We start from the raw sequence: 19,129 nt of genomic DNA on the forward strand, positions 1-19,129 counted from the left end.
GGTATTCAAGAAAAGTCAATTTAGAATTCATTCGGCTTGACCCGGCCAACCCAACAAGTCAGCCTGCAGCCCAAATTTTAAAAAATATATATATTCAAAATAATATTTTTTTTATTAATATGAATTAATTTGGGTTAATTTAACCTACAAGTGATGCGAGCTTGACCGGGACGAGATTCATTTGGTTTTCCAAAATTATCTATATAACTGGTTAGTAGAGCTCAAAAGAAGGTGCTTTCCAGAACCTCTTACACAGTTTGAATGAAGAGGGGTTTGGATGTGTTATCAAAGACTATAGAGTTATCAAAATTCAACTTGAAACTATTGTGAACTGTAGCCAACACAGAGGACCAATCCAACTATGGCTTTTGTTATCATTCAAGCCATTGCATGTTGTTGAATTGTTTCTTAGGTTTATATATTGTTTTTTCAGGTAACTAGGCCTGATGATTTTTTGAGAGAGGATCAAGAAGCTTTACTAGAAAGAAATCCCCATGGAGACCTAACATGCCAACGTTGTCTGAAGGAAATGAATGGCCTTGAGGAACAAATAGCTCACAAAGACAAGGAAATACAGTACTATAAGAGAGCCCTTAGTTACAAGGATCAGGAAATTCGAAGGCTTGAGAATATGAATAGGCCACAGAACCCACAGAGCAGACCATGGTATCCAGAAGAAGACATACTTGGAGCACGTCCATCTCATGGAGAAAACCCTACTCCATCGGGATTAAATTAGTTTTGTAGCCTAAAGCTTATTGGACCTCCAATGGAACCAACATAGCAGCTCATGGATGTAGAGTTACTAGTGCTCATCCATGTACTTGTAAAAAAGTTACATGTTGGGTCATTATCAGTTATAGTAATTTGTATTTAAAGAATACGTGTAATAAGATTTAACATGCTGATTATTGTCATCAAATGATAATTTCGTAGTGACTAATATAAGCTTCAACATTTGAGTGAGAAGAGCATGTGGGGTGTTATATTTCCTTTAATTTTCATTATTACATCCTGTTTTTTTTCTTTTCATTTGGGATACTTCCGAGTATCTATCATGCATAAAAAACACACACACGCACACTCACTCACTTGTATATATTGTTTATCATCTACAAATAATAGAAATAACAATAAGAAAAGAGAAAGTAGCCAGTTTCCATGGAGGTTATTTACACTAACAATAAGAAAAAGAAACTAGACAGAATTAAGTGCATTAGATGCCAGATCAATAATTTCAAAATTGCGAACGTACTCATCAAATTTTATAACAAACACTAAATAGTTCGGAGATAACTCATACTTCGGTGCATTCAAGCGAAGTATCTATCACTCAGACCACTTGGTAATTCTCTGTGATCAATTGAGTCCTCTGGGAAAACTTGGGAGGAGCTCCACCTTTCAGGGGCAGGATATTGGCAACCTGCAAAAAGAGAGAAAAAATGAAGCTCGAGGTAAAGATAATTGGAAGAAAGTCTAAAAGAACCAAGCTTCTAATCAGTTTGAATCCTTGATATGACCCACTACACAGTGGTGCGGGACAAGAATAACAAACTGCAACAACTAGCAGTGACTGTAACTTTACGATTTCATGCAATGATGATAGCACAATTCATCTTCATTAGCTGTGGGCGGTAATGTTGACTATACATCTTTATTTTGTATTACATGCGAATTTTATCAATCACATGCAAGTTTTACATGTGAAGATCTTCAAATGGGTTTGAATCAACTTTAATCATTAAAAAGGCCAACAGAGGAAGATAGTTCGCAAATTGGAAATGCAACCATTTTCTATACAGGTACAAGTTCATTTATTAATAGTTGTGCTAACAAAATCAACAAAATCAAAACGATTTTAGACAAGAGCAAACCTTTAGCTCACTGTATGTGCTAGTGGCTGAAAACTGAACAGTAATGGGAAAGAATGCCGATGAGTCTCCTGATGGCACAACAAACTCCATTGATCCACTGTCCACAAAGATTATGGCACGTTATAAGAAACCCTAGAACCAGCTGTATTTTTCAAATATCAAGCACGGGGTCTGAAGTGATAAAAAATACTCCTAACATTTGCTTACCTGCGGTTTGAGTTATCAATGAGAAGAATGGACCATTCTAGGATGGAATTTCTTGCGTCGTACCTGCAGGATTGAAAATAATGAATAATATTGAATGGCCACTTCGGCTGATATGATGTATACCGTGAAAAGTAGGAGATGAAGAGGATGGCACACATTGGTTATCAGTAGATATAAAATAGCATGCATCAACAACATCAAAAGAATCTTCCAGAAAAATCACGTGATTTCAAAGAATTCCTAGGGGCATGCAGAATCCTAGCACAAAACACTTACAGCTAAGGTGAAAATATCATATGATTCCTCCACCTAAGGGCTTCTCGCATTTACCCCCCATGTGCCTGAATGGCAATCCTTCTGGCTTTTAATTTACTTGGTGTTGAAATATAATTTTAAGGAACTTTAACAGACATTTCCAAATCAAATTTCTAGATTAACAATTTCATGCATTTCATCTCACTTTAGTAAAAGCCAAATGTTCAGAAAGGAAAGAACAACATCAGAATCAGATAAGATTTCTATTTGCCCCAACATATTGATCTCCACCAAACTAACTTCAACCTGATACACCAATGAAAGAGAATATAATGGAGCAAAATTCTTACTTCCATTCCCCATCAATCTGCCTAACATTTGGTGCCTCTCGAAGGGCTGGTAGAGGAACTGCGATCACAACATTTCGTAGATCAAACATGGATGACGCTTCATACTCGATGCTGACATATGTTTCATTTCCAGACTCAGATGGCCAGCAGTTGACTGCAATATGCATGAATTAAACATAACATTAGAGCAAACAGCAGAAAGTGTAGAGTGATCAGATAAACTGCTGCTTCAGATTTGTACCCACTTGTCAAGGGCACCATTGACTCATCAACACTTTGCATTCTCCACTTCAAAAGACCAACACCTGCATCCCCAGTTTGACAAGCGGGGAAAGGTCTGCTGGGATCCCTCAAGCCCAAAATGTTTTCATTAGCAAATAATTCTTTGTTCACGTTAGGATGTGTCTTGAAAATGACACCTGGATTCCCCCCAGTTTCAATCTGCAAAACAAAGCAGAAATAATAATGTCAATAAGAACTAGCAAAGAAGCTACCACAATAACTTCAAAACCAAAGCCATGTAAATACATGCTACTCAATGCTTGATGCTCTTGCCAAATCAAAATCTAGTTATCTGTAAATGTTAAGCAGCCACTAGTAGACATAGAAACAAACTATTTAAAAGCAGTTTATTCATCAGAAGGGACAGTGTGATTTACTATAAATGATCCAACCCTTCAGCAACATCCCACCATGGCCGCAGATGATATAGATCAAATTAGGAAGCCAACCTAGTTCGATTAAGTTTAAGCATTTCAAATGTTTAGGTAAATTCAAGTTAGGTAAAAAAGAACAGTAATAAAGTGATGTGGCTGATGTGGAAAGATGAGCATTCAGCTAAGACACAATAGCAAAACTAGGAAAATGGTAGAAACCATTTTGCTCACAAATATGAGATGATGGTAAAGAAATTTTCCAGTGCAAACTTAAAAGTTCTCATAGTTTAAAGTCGTTGATGCCTAGTCATCTCTCACTTGATGAGACATAAAATATTTCTTTTCATAATCATGTGATGGTTTTTCTTTTCAATTTTTTTGTTACCTAAATCATGTGTGTGGGCACAAAGACAGGTTGCAAGAGAGAAAGAGATAGATGACAGACCTGAACTTGGATGAGCCCGTCTTCTTGGTTAAGAATTTGAAGTGATAAATGCCCTTGAACATCAAAGTGACTCATTCCACCATCCCGTTTTAGAGTGACATTGAGTTTCTCCTCAGCAGTCAAAGTGACAGGATCAGTTAGTTTTTGAGCAGCTGATGTATACTGGGTTGATTTCGATGGCTGCACATCTTCAACGATCATTTCACCTTCTGCTTTCAAGGATTCCAAAAACTGGTTTGTCCTTTGGGTTTTGCCGAGCTTCATGCCAAGGCCTTTGGGAGGAGCAGTGGCAGATGAAGGTTGACGACCTGGTGATGCCAGATATATTCAATCAAAAGTAAACTCCCCAATAATTGGAACCATATTTTCCAGAGACAATTAAAATAATAATGTTCAAAAATAGGTTGCAGCAAACAGAATTAATTAGATGAGGATTTATAACCTCGTTGTTAAAAAATTTCAAACGGTCAAGAAGTTCAAGTGTAAAACATTTTTTCTTAGAAACTTTTAAGAGTTATTACAAATCATACTTACATCTACCAGACAAATCTAATCTGCTAGTTATCAAAATCAGAAGCAACATATATAGTTGGCCCAGAAAAGCAGAAACAAACCTTTAGGCTTGCTGGAAAATGAGTCAACATCACTGGTCAATCCAAACCCAGATCCACTTCCAAAACCACCTCCTCCGCCACTGGAAATGCTCATATCATTAAAGCTGCTCTCAATTCTTCCAGAGCCCATTGAAGACATAAAACCTCCTTTATTACCTCTATTCTTTTCAATCTACAAGAAGAAGAAAAAAAATGAGAAATATTAATAGTGTTGTGTACAGGACGTAAATCTGCAGGTATTATTTGTGGAGCTATAATAAATAGATACCTTCATTTGGTCAATCTTACTAGCTTCTTCCTTCATTCTACGCTTGGTCTCATCAATCTTATTCTGCAATACCAGCTTGTGCAATTTCTCTTCATGACTCTCCATCTCACAGTACTGCTTAACCTGGGCAACAGTAACATTTTCCTTGTGCCCAAGAGAGATAACCTCATCAAATGCAAAGATCAGCTCAAAAGCTGTTTGACAAATACCCTCTTCATCAAGAGACATGGTATACTCAGGTACCTAGAAGCAAACTTAAGGAATCAACTTAAAGCCTTTATATGTACATTAATGAAATGAATATCATTGAAATAAAATCATGTTTCAAAGCTTTTAAAATCTAGTAAGAATAGTACAAGGAGCCATCAAACATAAAAAAGATAAAGAAACATAGCAAACATGAGCACAAGCATGTGAAACAAAGGGGGTAGCCAGGAGCCAACTCAACTCCTTAGCATCCAATGTAGAGCATAAAACATTTTAATGTCCCATTTTAAGAACATGGAGCTGCTAAAAAACATAGGCAAATGAAAGAAAGATACCAGTTTAGAGAGCAGCCTCAGAGTGTCCAAATCTTCAAGAATGTTGCTCTGTTTATTCGTAACAAGCAGCAAGTACATAGCCTCTATTGGCTGGTAAACATAACGCACATTCTCAGTCTCAACATAAGTATGCTGCTTTCCAGACCCTATCAACTTGGGAAAAGCAGCAAGGAGACCTTCAATTCTTATCCGAGACATGTCCACAAACTGCCTCGAAACAAGCACTGCAAGTGAACCAACCCAAAAAATATCAAGCAGAGCAACACACAAGACAAAAAAGCCTCACTACAACAACACAGTTACTAATATTAATCCCAAATCAAATCCACGGTTAACTAGCTCAACAAATGAAAGAACCTCCAGCACTAACATTGCACCATACACCTGCTCAAATCTCAACATTTATGGGAACCACAGAAAATGCCTCCCGATACACCCAGGACCCACGATGCTCAAATCTGAGCAAAACATATATCTATAATGGTAATTCTCAAGATTTGCACACCTAGTTTATAACCATTAATAAAAATCATTAATAAGGGGTGCGGTGCTTTACAGATTTACGTGCAATTAAAACAATGAATGTTAATTCAGATTAAAATAAAACACACTAAACATTATTAACTTATTGCATTCGAAATTTACGGGGAAAAAAATTAACAGCAAAAATATTAAACGCAAGAAACTCACCTTTACCATTCTTGCTCACTATAGAAGCCGCAAGCACAACCTACATTGAATCAAAACTAGATTTTACCACCGAAATAAATTATTTTAATTCAATAAAAACAAGCAAAAGAGGAGGAAAAAAATCTTACCATCCTGATGTAACTGGCACAGAAATTAACACCTACAGAACAGAACCAAAAGAAATTAAATAAAAAATTTATCTAATCAAAATATAAATTGCACGGATCTACGAAGAGGTAAATTCAGATCTAACTAAACAGCGAGATCACGAAATGGGCATGTTTGGTTTCTGAGAAAACCAAGGAAAATTGCGAATTCATTCAACGATTTAAAATATCAGATCTGGCAGGCAAGCACAAGTGAGATAGTAATAACAAAATCATGAGATCGCGTATTGAAATTCGATGGATCATTGGCTGAAATTTGATTTTGAGTGAGAGAGATCCGACGGTGGAGACTTGAGAAGGAGGAAATTTAGTTACCTGAATTGGAAGCGGAGAGAGTGTTGTGCGAGAGAAACGGTGTGTTCGTGCTGTGAATAAGAGAGTGACCGGGCGAATGTGAGGAAGACGAGGAAGGAGACGAGGAATTGGGTTTTATTTTATTTTTTATTTTTCATTTTTAATGTAGATGTCAGAGAGATTGTGCGTACCTCGATCAATATTACGAGTCTTGAAGTTAACGACTATATAAATCTCCAGTGACCTTGAGATTTGTGGGACTTGAATTAAAAGTATGTTTAGAAGTATGGTTGCGGTTGTTTTTTAAAATATTTTTCACTATTAATGTATTAAAAATATATTTTTTATTTTTAAAAAATTATTTTTGATATCAACGTATCAAAATTATCTAAAAACACTAAAAAAATAATTAAAAATAAAAAAATATTAAAATATTTTTAAAACGTAAAAACAAACCGGATCTAGAGTTTTATTTTACAAGGGATGGGTTTTATTTTTATTTTTTTTATTTAGTAGGGTGTCCGGGCCAGCTTGCGCTCACCACGACTATTCCCCACGGCCCACTGGACATCCTGCAAGCCCAGGGGCAGGTTAGGCACCGCGAGGGTGACAGGCGTGCACATAGAGGGTCGAACCCGGGACGGGGACGGAACAAATCACACGGTTGACCACAGCAGCTAGGCCCTCAAGTGCAGATGGGTTTTATTTTACGGTGGGTGGTGGGTGGTGGGTTTTATTTGATTACGGATCTTTTCTTAGGATGAGAGTTCTAGGTTGCGTTTGTTTACTGAAAAGTAGTTTTCAGAAAATTTCTTTCCAAAACTTTCTCATGTTTATTTGTCATTAAAAAAGTTAAACAACAGAAAACACTTTCCAGTCAAAGAAAAATTTAGCTTGATTTCCAGGAAAGTATTTTGCTTTTATTTTGGACGGAAAACATTTTTCCAGAAGTTGTGAAAAATTTAAAAATATCATATTATTTGCTGATTATATCAAATTTGGTCCTCAAACTTTTGATTGCTATATATATTTTGTTTTGAATATTTATTTTTCAATTTCATCCATTATAATTTAATTTTTATATTAACTTTGATCCTCGTTCTTATAATTGTTATTTGCTTTTCTCTTATCATTTTTTAATTGAAATTTTGTATCTATCAAATTTGATCATTATTTTTTTTATTGTTACTTATTTTATTTGAAATCATTTATGAAATGTTAATTATTGTTATTTTAATTTCTTCATCTTTTAATTTTTTTATTTTTTAGATTTGATCTCTATTATATTGATTATTATTTATTTTATCTGAGATAATTTATGAAATTATATTTTTTTTCAATTTTATTCTCATTCGACTTTTTAATTTATAAGATTTATTCCTTATTATTTTAATAAATTTAAAAAAAATAAAACATTAATAAGTTATTTTCCAACTCATTTTCCATGACATAACCAAACACTGAATAGTGTTTTTCAACTTATTTTTCATTACACTACCAAATATTAGAAAATAATTCACTTTTCTGAAATTTATTTTCTTAAAATTTATTTTTTAAAAAAAAGTTACATTCCAGCAAACAGACGAGGCCTCATGTAATTGGAATTAGTTGTACCTTATCATAGGTTGATGTTATTGGAGGCCGAGATCTACAGGCTTGTTGATTTCATAGTCAGACCTGGCCCATTTTCTGTTCTGTTTGGTGAGAATATATGGGCTCTTAGGAGGGTTAATAGGCTTCTAATTATGCTCAAAATAAACATTTAAATTATAGATAAATGTGTAAAAATGTTGTTTAATGGAGGACAATTTGCTTGACTGGGAATATTTTATGACGGAGATTATTTTAGAAAAAATTTATGCAATATTTTATGAGGAGCAATCTATTTGTATTTTCTTTAGACTACTTCGATATAATAATTTTAATATAAACTTTCTCAAGTCTTATGCAATACATATCTTTCTTTCAATTTATTCTTTATAAGTTTATTATTTTTCGCTTCGTAACTTATTTGTTTTCTTTACAATTTTTTTTACAACTTCATTTATCATTTTTATACGTCTTTTTTTCCCATGCAATTTAACAATTTTTGTTTTTGTTTTGCAAGTTTCTCGCAAACCTCCAATGATTTAATAACATAAATATTTTACTCTCGATGTTGGCTTTATAGTTTATAAACCTCTAGATCTACGTGTTTTTTTGTTTAGCTAAACCTAACTGTAAGGGGCATGATATTTTTAGAATGTATTTAAGAACATACTGTAAATTATATTTTTAAAAATTTTAAATTTTTTTTCTGCTTAAAATAAAAAAAAATTATGTTTTGAAATCGTTTTAATGTGCTAATATTAAAAATAATTTATAAAAAATAAAAATATTTTATTTTAATATATTTTTAAGTGAAAAATACTTTAAATAGTTATCACTCCTATAATTTCAAACAGACATGATGATTTATTCAACTCAGGTTTTATGTTGATTTGTTTTTTATTTTATTAAAATAATGTTATTTTAATATTAAAAAAAATAAAATAAAAAACTCAAAATAATATTGTTTTAAATATTTTAAAAATCTAGATTAACTAGTAAGTTAACCCGTATAACTTATATCCTAAATCCTGCGAGGTGTAGGATAGAATGGGTTTTACATAGTTATAAGACTTGGATGGCATGGCCTTGATGAGGACAGTTTATTAATTTATTTATTTTTCGCTTAGAAAAAACGCAAAGGAAACTAACAGAATAGATTTTCCACTCGATCTCTATCTACCTAAACTTTAGCATCTTCTTTTATATATATATATATACTGGCAGCCCAGGTTTTGCTGTTGGGATGAGGCTGCGAGGACCATGTGAACACTGGAGTGAATAATTAAGTTGAAGTGGACGTAAAACTGCTTCTAATTTTAGACCATCAATATGTTCATGTTATTCTTTTCCCTGGACGGTCTGATTCGAACAATGATGGTTTTAATAAGGCAGTTTTCCATGTGTTTACTGGCTTTAATATAAATTAATTTAATTATATAAGAAAATTAGCTAACATCATTGGACACATTATATCTTATATTTGATTGTTCAAATTGTTTATAATTAGTATGAGAGATTTAGGTTTAGTAATTCATGTTTTTCCATTCAAATAATTATTTAAAGGAAGAGTATATATCTTCTTCATTGCAAGTGTTTTACGAGGAAAAAACCTTTAATGCAATTAAATTTATGAAGAAAATTATATTTCTAATTATTTTCATGTATGTTTATTAATACAGAGAGATAATCAGTGTTTTTAATAGTCTCTTTATATATTAAACATACTTACGTCGATGGAACGCAGATATTAAATAGAAAATTACCTTTTAAAATTAATAAACAGGGTTTTAGTATTAATATTGTTATTAAATCACTTAATAGCACATTATCTCATCATATGGACTATATCTTACCACTAATTTATTATTTAAAATTTGAGACCCCCAATAAAAGTATAAAATATCATTTCAAAATATTTTATATTAATAAAAATCCAATTTAATTTATAGCTAGATCTAGTTAGATTAATTTTTATGAGGATTTTAGTTTATGAAATAATTTAGTCCAGTTTGACTGAACACATTGACATCTCAATTCTTTCCTCTTGTACTTATCCTTTAATGGTAAGTGGATTAATGACTAATTAGGGACTTGTTGTTATCTAATTGTAACAAAAAAGGTCATTAGGATTATCTTTACTAATTAACCACACCCACAAGAAACGGGGTTGCTAAGCAAGTTTTGTGCCTAGAGTCAAAGATTAGGTTAAAATCCATTTGCATGCTGATGAGTTTCAAAATGGTTGGATCGGATTTATACAAAATAAAAAATTTAATAAATGTAATGATTATCAACACTGGACCGATGCAAAGCATATGCACTGAGTAATTCCCTAGAAATTTAATAAAAGGCTATTATGTGCAATGAGCCGATGGCCAAGTGATGAGCATGAGTGCTCTGATTTTGACATACTTTTGCCATGGATGCATGCACTTCGTCTTTTCCATAGGGAATTGGGCTCAACCTCTTTCTGGGTTTCCCTGCATAGTTACCATCTTTGTTCGTTCAAACCTTGGACCTTCCCTAATTTGGCAAATTTCAAAGAGGCAAGCTTGCATGCATGACAGGCAGTAGTGGTTAACAGTCACAAGTCACAACATGGCGTAATAATTTTGTTCCTTTTTTCGCTTTTGAACGAAGGGTTTTTGTGTCCTTCTGTGCCAGTCCATGTGAAGACAATGGAAGAATCAGAATCAGAATTATGGCATCATGCTTTGTGTAACATGGAGACTGATGGACTCCTCCAATGGTTACCAGTGAATCAAGAATGTTGCTAGAAACTAGAATTAGAAGTCATAAACTTGAATAACTATTTTCTTTCCTTCCTTTTTTTTTTCTTGGGAGAACTTTTCTAGTTTCTTTCCTTTGTCTGGGAGGCTAGGAGATGTGAAATTAATAGCAAAGCAATCAAAATTTATTTCTGTTGTGTCAACAGAACCAGCAAAAAAATAAAAGCACTGATTTTTTGGGTTTTTTTATATTAAAATTATAGTTTAATTAAAAAAATCAGGATGACTAGATTGTTCGCTCAAGTTTAGTTACATTAACCAAGTTATAAGTTAATTTTGTTGAATCACATAATCAAGTTTTGGATTGCAAATTTCTTGGATTAACTCATAATTAACATGGTAAATTGCATAATTAATTAGATATCGTTTTTACACTAAAATTTCAAATATCATGCATGTGAAGCGCATGCACATATGAGGTTTCTCTCTTTTCTTTTCTTTTTTTTCTCTTCTGCAGAGGTAATATATAATTGAGTTAAAGCAATAGAGGCATGCACTTTGGTAAATTGCACGACTAGGAAGGTTCTAACATGGCCTCCACAGTCAATATTGTATATATTTATCAAACTTGAAGTTGAACAAGCAGACAAGAGAGTAAAGGTAGGGAAAACAAAGAAACAAAACCTTTTCTCCTCCTACCATACTCTCATTTTCTGATCTCTACCATCTACTCCCAAATACACTCATTGTCCTTCATTAATATTTTTCCATCTTCATAAAAGTACTGTGCTTATAGCATGGATCCTAGTTAACATTTATTTCACTGAATCATAACCTATTTATTATATTGGTGCCATCAAGCAGTTTTCAATTTCTAGCAGTGCTAAATTGCTGTGTTTTTTCCCCTCTTGACATTACCAGGAAATTAAGTGAGGTGCACCAAAAGAAGGCAGGATTCCCTATTCATAGCATTTTCCTAACAAGAGAAGAAGGCGCTTTGAAAAATGGCAAGAGGAAAGATAGCAATAACTAGGATTGAGAACCGTACAGCCAGGCAAGTCACCTTTTCCAAACGCAGGGCAGGGCTTTTCAAGAAGACCCATGAGCTCTCTGTGCTCTGTGATGCTGAAATAGGACTCATCGTCTTCTCAAGCAATGGGAAGCTTTCTGAATTCTGCAGTGAGTCGTCCAGGTAAAAAAAAAAAAACATAAAAAAAAGACCATGATGCTACAAATGGTGTAATTTGTATCTGTCTAAATCACTGATGGATTTGAAGTAGTCAGCTAATGTTTTCTTGGAGGAAAAATGAGTTCTTTGATGATACAACTAATTTTACAATGAGATGATTAATATTTTCTGTAAGTATGTTTACAATTTTATCATGTTTTAATCATATGTTTTGATCACTTCTTGTTGTCTTTTAACCCTGTAAGTCCTCTTCCAAAGTTGATAGTGATTTGTCTTAATTGATAAGATTTCTTAGCTCCTTTAGCCTCTGCAAGATCCAAAGTTTGGCCATCATTGACTCAATTTTTTGAAGCTTTTTTTCTTAAGGAATTCTGAGAAAGTTGTTGCCTTTTAGCCTTATACATGCCATTCTTAAAATTACAAAAAAAAGGTACAAACCATTACCATTTTATCTTGACAAATGCAGCATACCACACATCATCAAAAGGTATGAAATTTCTAAAGGAATGCGCGTTTCAGAAAGCAATGACTCGGTACAAACCTCCTCTTTATCATATCCACGACCGAAATATATACATCCATACAAATGTAACTAGATGAGGGCTCTGATGTTTTGTAGCTTAATATTTTAGGAACAAATCCTGAAGGAGTTGAAAAGAATCAGGAAAGAGACAGATGATCTTCAGTTGAGTATGCGATGCTACAAAGGCGAAAGCTTGAGTTCCTTGCACTATGAGGATCTGGTTGAGCTTGAAAAGCAGTTGGAGTGCTCAGTGAACAAGGTTCGAGCTCGGAAGGTAATGCTTCGTTTTATGAATAAATATTTTTGTTGATCTCTTAATTGAGCACAGAATTAAAGGCATTTTCAATGCTTTGTTAAGCAATAACAACATGTATTAAATCGAGAATATGCAGAAGTGATGCTGCCGAACCTAAGATAATTAAGATTCAAAGAGCAGGGAATACAGAATTTTAGAAAATAATCTCAACAACAAGAGCCCTAACCATAACTTTATTACTAAATAATTTTCTCTCTAATTGTTTTCCTAAAAAACTCGTGATTATAATTTTTTAAATTCGTTTTAGTTCGACTTTTACAAAAAGAAAAAAAAATCAGAATCCCTAAACAAATAAAAAAAATAACATAAAAACTGATGGATACTGAAATTATTATGCAACTCGATTTCCCAAATCTATTGAGCTATTCGTGCATGTAAATATTTGAGTCCTAGAAAAGATGCCTCGTAATTCTCTTTATACTGTTTGGGATGCAGTTTGAGCTTCTTCAACAGCAGGTGGACAATCTGCGAAGAAAGGTAAATCATTTGTCATCTATCCCTGCCATTTGTTATTTTCTTGTATTAATTATAATTTATTTTATTCTTCTGCCAGGAGAAAATGCTGGAGGTGGAAAATCAACAAATACAGTACCATCTTGTACGTAAATGGTTTTTTCCTTTAGGTTACAAGGTGGCCTAAACACATTGTCTTCCATCCATATTTGATTCATTGATCTAATATCTTTCATCACATACATTGCTTTCTTTTGGCATTGGATGCAGCATCAAGTCGCAACATTGGAGCAGCAACATGCAGCTGTAGCAACGGTGAAGCCAGACGAACAGCAGAGAATGCTCGAGGAATTCCAGTTTTTTGGTGATGAACAGCGTATCAGTAATCTGCTACAGCTTGCTCCTCTCCCTCCACAGTTCCAACCTTGCCGTGTCCAGCCTACACAGCCCAACCTTCAAGATTCCAGTCTCTCCATCCCTGATCCCTCCAATTACATGTGGCAACACAATGCATGCACTAGCCTATTCCATTAGCATTGCCAGTTTCCCTACCCAAAAGTTCCTTCAGGCACAAAGCAAGGCTAATGCACTTGCCTGGATTGGGTTTGGGGTTCTAATAGTACACGTTCTTTTGCTTTGGCTCTTCATCATTGAGTTCCGATGGGGCACCGCCGGTGCAGTTCTGGCATTTGACATTACCTCCTGGGGAATTGCTTTGGCTGAAAAAATTATTAGACAAACTATTTTTTTTCCTTGTCAAAACTAGCAGTTATTAGACAAAAAAATATTTGAGGGGAAAAAAAGGGGCTCATATTTAATACAGTGGGTTGCACCCCCTAGCAATGGACCCATCGGAGGAGCATCACTCCATTGGTCCCACAGGGAAGTTGCACAAGCACAAGCACAAGCGACTGAGCGCTAAGTAAATTTAGCTCACCAATTGCTTTGGACATCTTAACTATTTGGATGAATAGTTAATAAAAAATATTTTACAACTAAAAAATTGAATTTAAAATAAATAAAAATACAGAACTATTTTTATTAAATAATAAGGTCTCACTAGAAATTAATTCTTTTCTTTTTATAATAAAAAATGATCAATATTTTTATTTTGATTCAATTGTTTTAAAGTTATTAAAATCATTTTGTAATTACTGGTGACTTGTAAATCCAAGAGCATTTTGGTCATATTTTATGTCACACTAAGGAGGATCTAACATGATAAGTGGGTTGGTTCTTAACATGATTAAAACTTGAATGAGATTTGATTTGATTTTTAAAAAGAATTAAAATAATTTTAAAATAATATTATTTTGGATTAATCTGGTTAACTCGTCCAACTTATAACTTGAGTCTTAATTTAAGTTATAAGTTAGATAAGATTTTATAACTATGAATTATTTCCTTTTAAATTTTGTCTTTATTTCATGACTAATTAAAACTTGGTTTCATCTAGTATTAAAGATGTTTGGGAATGTGATTGTGGTTGCGGTTGCTTTCAAAGTGATTTTTATTTGAAAATGCATTAAAATAATATTTTTTTTATTTTAAAAAAATTATTTTTGACATTAGCACATCAAAATGATTTGAAAACATTAAAAAATATTAATTTTAAAAAATAAAATTATTTTTTAAAAAAAATACTTTTAAAATACAACAATAAACAAGACTGGAGCTAATATAGTGTGAGCATCCTTTTATCTATGCTTATTCAGTTAGTTTTTAAGCTTTATTTCTTATATTATAGTATCAATTACCTGTTCATCAATTTTAGCAAAACATATTTAAGCATTTGGTAAATAACGAAAATATTGCATCATATGATATAAATAAACTTAGTATCTATACAAGAAAGTCGCCAGGTAGTCTAGAATCCCACATCGAGGAAAAGCGAGAAGGGACATAAGGCAAGCGGGTATAAAATAGAAGGCCTCAGGAATGTTGAACATACTTACCTGGACGGGATCAATGGGTGATCCTGAAGGCCCATGGTCTAGGTCTGTGACCTCCATTGCACACAGGAGGGGTGCTGGCTTAAGGTCTCCCCAAGAGGGAGAGCCTACGTCAAAATTTGTGGCAGAGGGGGCTGCGCGAGTCGCGGCCCCTATCCTAACTTGGTTCAAAATTTTCTGGATTTTTGATATAACAATAAATAAATATAAAATTAAAACATTTAGAAAAACACGATACAATCATAAAAATAAAAGAGTACAACGCAGCCTCGAACTTTAAACTATTTGGATTAATTTATCGCTTTACTGCTTCTAATTTTGTAGGAAATAAACACAACCTCAAACAAGAAACTTAATAAAATTTATTTTCTTAATATATTCAGATCTGAAAACTAATCATGAAATAATAGAAATAAATCTTGGCGTCGATGATGTGGTTAGGTAGGAAGTACTCCACAAGCTCAAGCAACTATTTTTAAATCTCAACAGGAGTCATTTTTTCATGTACCATTAGTTGAATTAATTATTTTAATAAAAAATGAAAGTATGTTATAATTATCAAACCTGTTGGGAGATTAATCCTCAAAGATTTAAATTATTAGGTTAAACCATTAGTTGAATTAATTATTTTAATAAAAATAATATTATTATGTTAGTTAAAAAGGAAAGTGCCACTGAATATATTATGGGAAGTATTTGATACAGCAAATAAAATTAATGCAACAAAAACCACATCTTTTATACCAAATAATCAGGAGAATAAAAAACAAAAAACCCAAACTCATCAAATCCAATAAATCAATAAATATCCAGCTGCCTCCTGTCTTCCTTAAAATTTCCAGAATCCACCCCTACCTCTCTCCAAGCTCCTCTGTTTCTCTCTCTAAGAAGCTTTGATTTTTCATTTTCAAGAACACACAGCAAAAACCCACCATGGATCTTGAAACAGAAGAGCTACAATTCTTTACCATACCAGAAATCTTGAAAGAATCCATTTCAATCCCAAAACAATCACCAAAAACTTTTAAACTAATCACCCTTGCTTTAATCTTTCCTTTATCTTTTGCAATCTTGGCTCACTCTCTTTTTACTCATCCTCTTTTTTCACAAATTCAAGATCACCCATCAAGGCAACACACTCATCAATGGACCCTTCTTTTAGTTTTTCAATTCTTTTATCTAATCTTTTTATTTGCCTTCTCTCTTTTATCAACTGCTGCTGTTGTTTTCACTGTTGCTTCTCTTTACACTTCAAAGCCTGTTTCTTTTTCCTCTACAATGTCTGCCATCCCTCGGGTTTTTAAGCGTTTGTTTATGACGTTCTTGTGGGTTTCTCTGTTAATGTTGGTTTATTATTCTGTTTTCTTTCTGTTCTTGGTGATTTTGATTATCGGTATTGATATTCAGAATGCCCTTTTGGTTTTGTTCTCTTTGGTGGTGATTGGTGTGCTTTTCTTGGTTGTTCATGTTTATATTACTGGACTTTGGCATTTGGCTAGTGTGGTTTCTGTTTTAGAGCCAATTTATGGATTTGCTGCTATGAAAAAGAGTTATGAGTTGTTGAAAGGGAAGATTCGTGTGGCTGGTGTTCTTGTTTTCGGGTACTTGGCTATTTGTGGATTGGTTTCTGTGATTTTTTCGACTGTTGTGGTTCATGGTGGAGATAATCATGGAGTGCTTACAAGGATTATTGTTGGTGGGTTTTTAGTTGGGGTTTTGGTGATTGTGAATTTGGTGGGATTGTTGGTGCAAAGTGTGTTTTATTACGTTTGCAAGAGCTATCATCATCAAGGGATTGATAAGACTGCCTTACATGAGCATCTTGGTGGGTATCTTGGAGAGTATGTGCCTTTGAAATCCAGCATTCAGATGGAGAATTTGGATGCTTGAGGTGGTGGAAACAGAGAGAAAGAGAGAATTGGTATCATGAGTAAGTTGTTATGTATGGAGAGAGTTGGCATCATGTGTAAGTTATGTTTGTAATCAACTTTTTTAAATTTGTCTTCTTCTCTTGTAATAAAACTGGAGAAGTACTTTTTTTTTTTTGTAGTTGTTTGTAATTAAACTGTCAATTTAACAATGATTCTATGTTGTTAAATCTACTGGTTGTCATTGCTTAACATAGTTCCTCTTGAATTATATTTAATGGTTGACATTGCTTTAGTTGATACTTTGTGGCTTATAGTTCAGTGTTTGGGGTTAATCATTTGTGTTCAGTTTATGGTCTTAATAAGAAACAGGTTATGCTTGTCTCTTTTCATGTTGAAATTTCCATCTTTTGGATTTCTTCAATAAGAAGTTTTACACTAGCTCGACTTGTTGACATTCTCGTGATTGGCTTGTTGATGATTAATGATAATTTTATATTCTTGGACACGACGAAGTTGAAAAACTTTGCAAATATTTTGTCATGCTCATTTTCATTGTTTGTAGATGTCAGTATTATGGGTTATGACTATAAGGACAGAATTAAACTTCGATTGCTTCAATAGTTTTGTGGCTTGAAAGCTGATTGATGACTGTTAGACAAACGTTTAGTCTTTGGAATTGGAGTCTTTTAAATGTTTTCTCTCACGAGCCAAGATATATAAACTTGCTTCTGTCCTCTTGTGTATTGAAGGTACATGCTAACATGCATCTTCGGTCTTATGTTGCATTATGAATAGTTGACTTAATATACCTGAACTAATATAGTGCTCTCTCTTTGGGGAACGTCATGTTCTGATATCCTATTTCTTTGTTTTGAATTCATGCATGTTTCTCAGTGACATGTTGGTTTTCCTTTCACGACTGTGCTTAGCATCTCAAAGAAACATCAATTTAGTAGATAGTAGCTTAGTAGGGCGAGTCATTCCTTCGAGTTCCATCCTAGTTTTCTTTTTGACTAATGTAGTGGATGGAAAATGTGTGTTCTAAGACTGTCTAGTTGATCATCAAAGGGTGGTGATTTTTACTACTCTGTGGTTTTTGGGAGGCTAGACACAGGTCTGCGAACTCTTGAGCACTTGTCTGTTCAATATGCCTCTTTGGGTTTGGATTATCAAAATCTGATCATCCCTTGTACTCTCTTTTGTTTTTATGCCTAGTAAATGATTTTGTTATTTTCTTTGCATGTCACCTACTTCTTGGGGAGTCAAATCCCTTCTTGTGGACAGTATGAAAATATGCATGTTACTTTTTTTCTAGCAAGTGAAGGAAACATAAACAGGGATGCTAATTCTATTGCGTTTGCCTCTTAGGCTTCTATGTTTGCCGCTATCTCTATTTCTCAACAACATCTTTGAACTCCCTTTTCTAGCTTGTGCTTCACAAACTGATTCAGAAATCAGAAAAAAGTCTTCTTCTCATAAGTCTGCAAAATCGTTCCTTTTCCCAACCTGGCCGATCAAATTCATGATTCAGAAAAAAGTCTTCTTCTCATATTTCTTCCCCTCAGTCTGTCATTGTTAGAGTAAAAGGATTTGTTAGAACACTCATTCTCTAGATATCTTGGTGATTCATCCTAAGGTGTAAGAGATTTAAATGTCTTCTATCTCCCAAATATAAAATGAGGATGATAAAACCACAACAATTGATTTATGATTCTCAAATACTATTATTCAATGGTATGACAATGTATTAGTAGTTTCTCATTCAATCTTGTTTCTTACTGCTGTTCTTTGTTTCTTGTTACTTGAAAGGCTGACGTGTTTTTTTTTATATATATAACTACAATCAATATATTATCTTTTATAATTATTTTAATGAATTTTATGAAACTTGACTTCTTGATCTTTAAATTTCAAGTCTCTTAAACACATTCTTTCAAGTACCTAACGCTATAATTTAGTGTTTGCTTTGCATGATTTTAATGTATTTTCTGCCTAATGTTTTGGTTTCCCATTTTGAAGGTGTTTTTGAACACATAAGTCATCAAGAAACTGCTACAGATAAAGGTGTGTTAGCTAATTGGCACCCCCAATTGTACTTTTGTCAATATCATTCCATTTCATATCATTTCAAAAAATTAGAATAA

The 19,129-nt window shown here is 33.5% G+C and overlaps 3 protein-coding genes and 1 non-coding gene across 4 annotated transcripts; 3 read left to right on the forward strand and 1 right to left on the reverse strand.

Annotated features, from left to right (window-relative positions):
• Nucleotides 1-1,092: 1,092 nt before the first annotated feature.
• LOC133675963 (coatomer subunit delta-like) lies at nt 1,093-6,535 on the reverse strand. Its single transcript, XM_062097537.1, has 12 exons — nt 6,384-6,535; nt 6,030-6,061; nt 5,902-5,941; nt 5,212-5,435; nt 4,670-4,912; nt 4,402-4,573; nt 3,788-4,095; nt 2,932-3,127; nt 2,687-2,840; nt 2,082-2,144; nt 1,875-1,971; nt 1,093-1,423 (listed from the first exon to the last, which is right to left on the reverse strand). The coding sequence occupies exons 2-12, from the start codon at nt 6,030-6,032 to the stop codon at nt 1,334-1,336; spliced, it is 1,590 nt and encodes a 529-aa protein (XP_061953521.1). The 5' UTR covers nt 6,033-6,061; nt 6,384-6,535; the 3' UTR covers nt 1,093-1,333.
• LOC133675369 (MADS-box protein defh21-like) lies at nt 5,477-13,696 on the forward strand. Its single transcript, XM_062096719.1, has 7 exons — nt 5,477-5,492; nt 11,681-11,873; nt 12,337-12,403; nt 12,503-12,667; nt 13,145-13,186; nt 13,263-13,291; nt 13,414-13,696. Exons 2-7 carry the CDS (start codon nt 11,686-11,688, stop codon nt 13,694-13,696), a joined length of 774 nt encoding a protein of 257 aa, XP_061952703.1. The 5' UTR covers nt 5,477-5,492; nt 11,681-11,685.
• A 1,413-nt stretch (nt 13,697-15,109) lies between these two features.
• On the forward strand, nt 15,110-15,269 carry LOC133676370 (U1 spliceosomal RNA). The gene has a single exon (XR_009835583.1). It is a non-coding gene; the product is annotated as a U1 spliceosomal RNA (small nuclear RNA).
• Nucleotides 15,270-15,882: 613 nt separating this feature from the next.
• On the forward strand, nt 15,883-17,234 carry LOC133676292 (uncharacterized). The gene has a single exon (XM_062097948.1). The coding sequence runs from the start codon at nt 16,048-16,050 to the stop codon at nt 17,002-17,004; it is 957 nt and encodes a 318-aa protein (XP_061953932.1). The 5' UTR covers nt 15,883-16,047; the 3' UTR covers nt 17,005-17,234.
• Nucleotides 17,235-19,129: the final 1,895 nt, after the last annotated feature.

The sequence above is a fragment of the Populus nigra genome, chromosome 16, assembly GCF_951802175.1.
Source record: "Populus nigra chromosome 16, ddPopNigr1.1, whole genome shotgun sequence".
Lineage (NCBI taxonomy): Eukaryota > Viridiplantae > Streptophyta > Magnoliopsida > Malpighiales > Salicaceae > Populus > Populus nigra.

Excerpts from the sequence above, each read along its gene's own strand:
- LOC133675963 (XM_062097537.1), bottom strand. Across the intron at positions 4,913-5,211 it reads TGAGGCTGCTCTCTAAACTG|GTACCTGAGTATACCATGTC; the intron begins GTATCTTTCTTT and ends GTTTGCTTCTAG. Across the intron at positions 3,128-3,787 it reads ACGGGCTCATCCAAGTTCAG|ATTGAAACTGGGGGGAATCC; the intron begins GTCTGTCATCTA and ends TTTGTTTTGCAG.
- LOC133675369 (XM_062096719.1), top strand. The coding sequence starts at position 11,686 with ATGGCAAGAGGAAAGATAGCAATAACTAGGATTGAGAACCGTACAGCC. Across the intron at positions 12,404-12,502 it reads TTTCAGAAAGCAATGACTCG|GAACAAATCCTGAAGGAGTT; the intron begins GTACAAACCTCC and ends TTAATATTTTAG. Across the intron at positions 13,187-13,262 it reads TGGACAATCTGCGAAGAAAG|GAGAAAATGCTGGAGGTGGA; the intron begins GTAAATCATTTG and ends TTCTTCTGCCAG.
- LOC133676292 (XM_062097948.1), top strand. The coding sequence starts at position 16,048 with ATGGATCTTGAAACAGAAGAGCTACAATTCTTTACCATACCAGAAATC.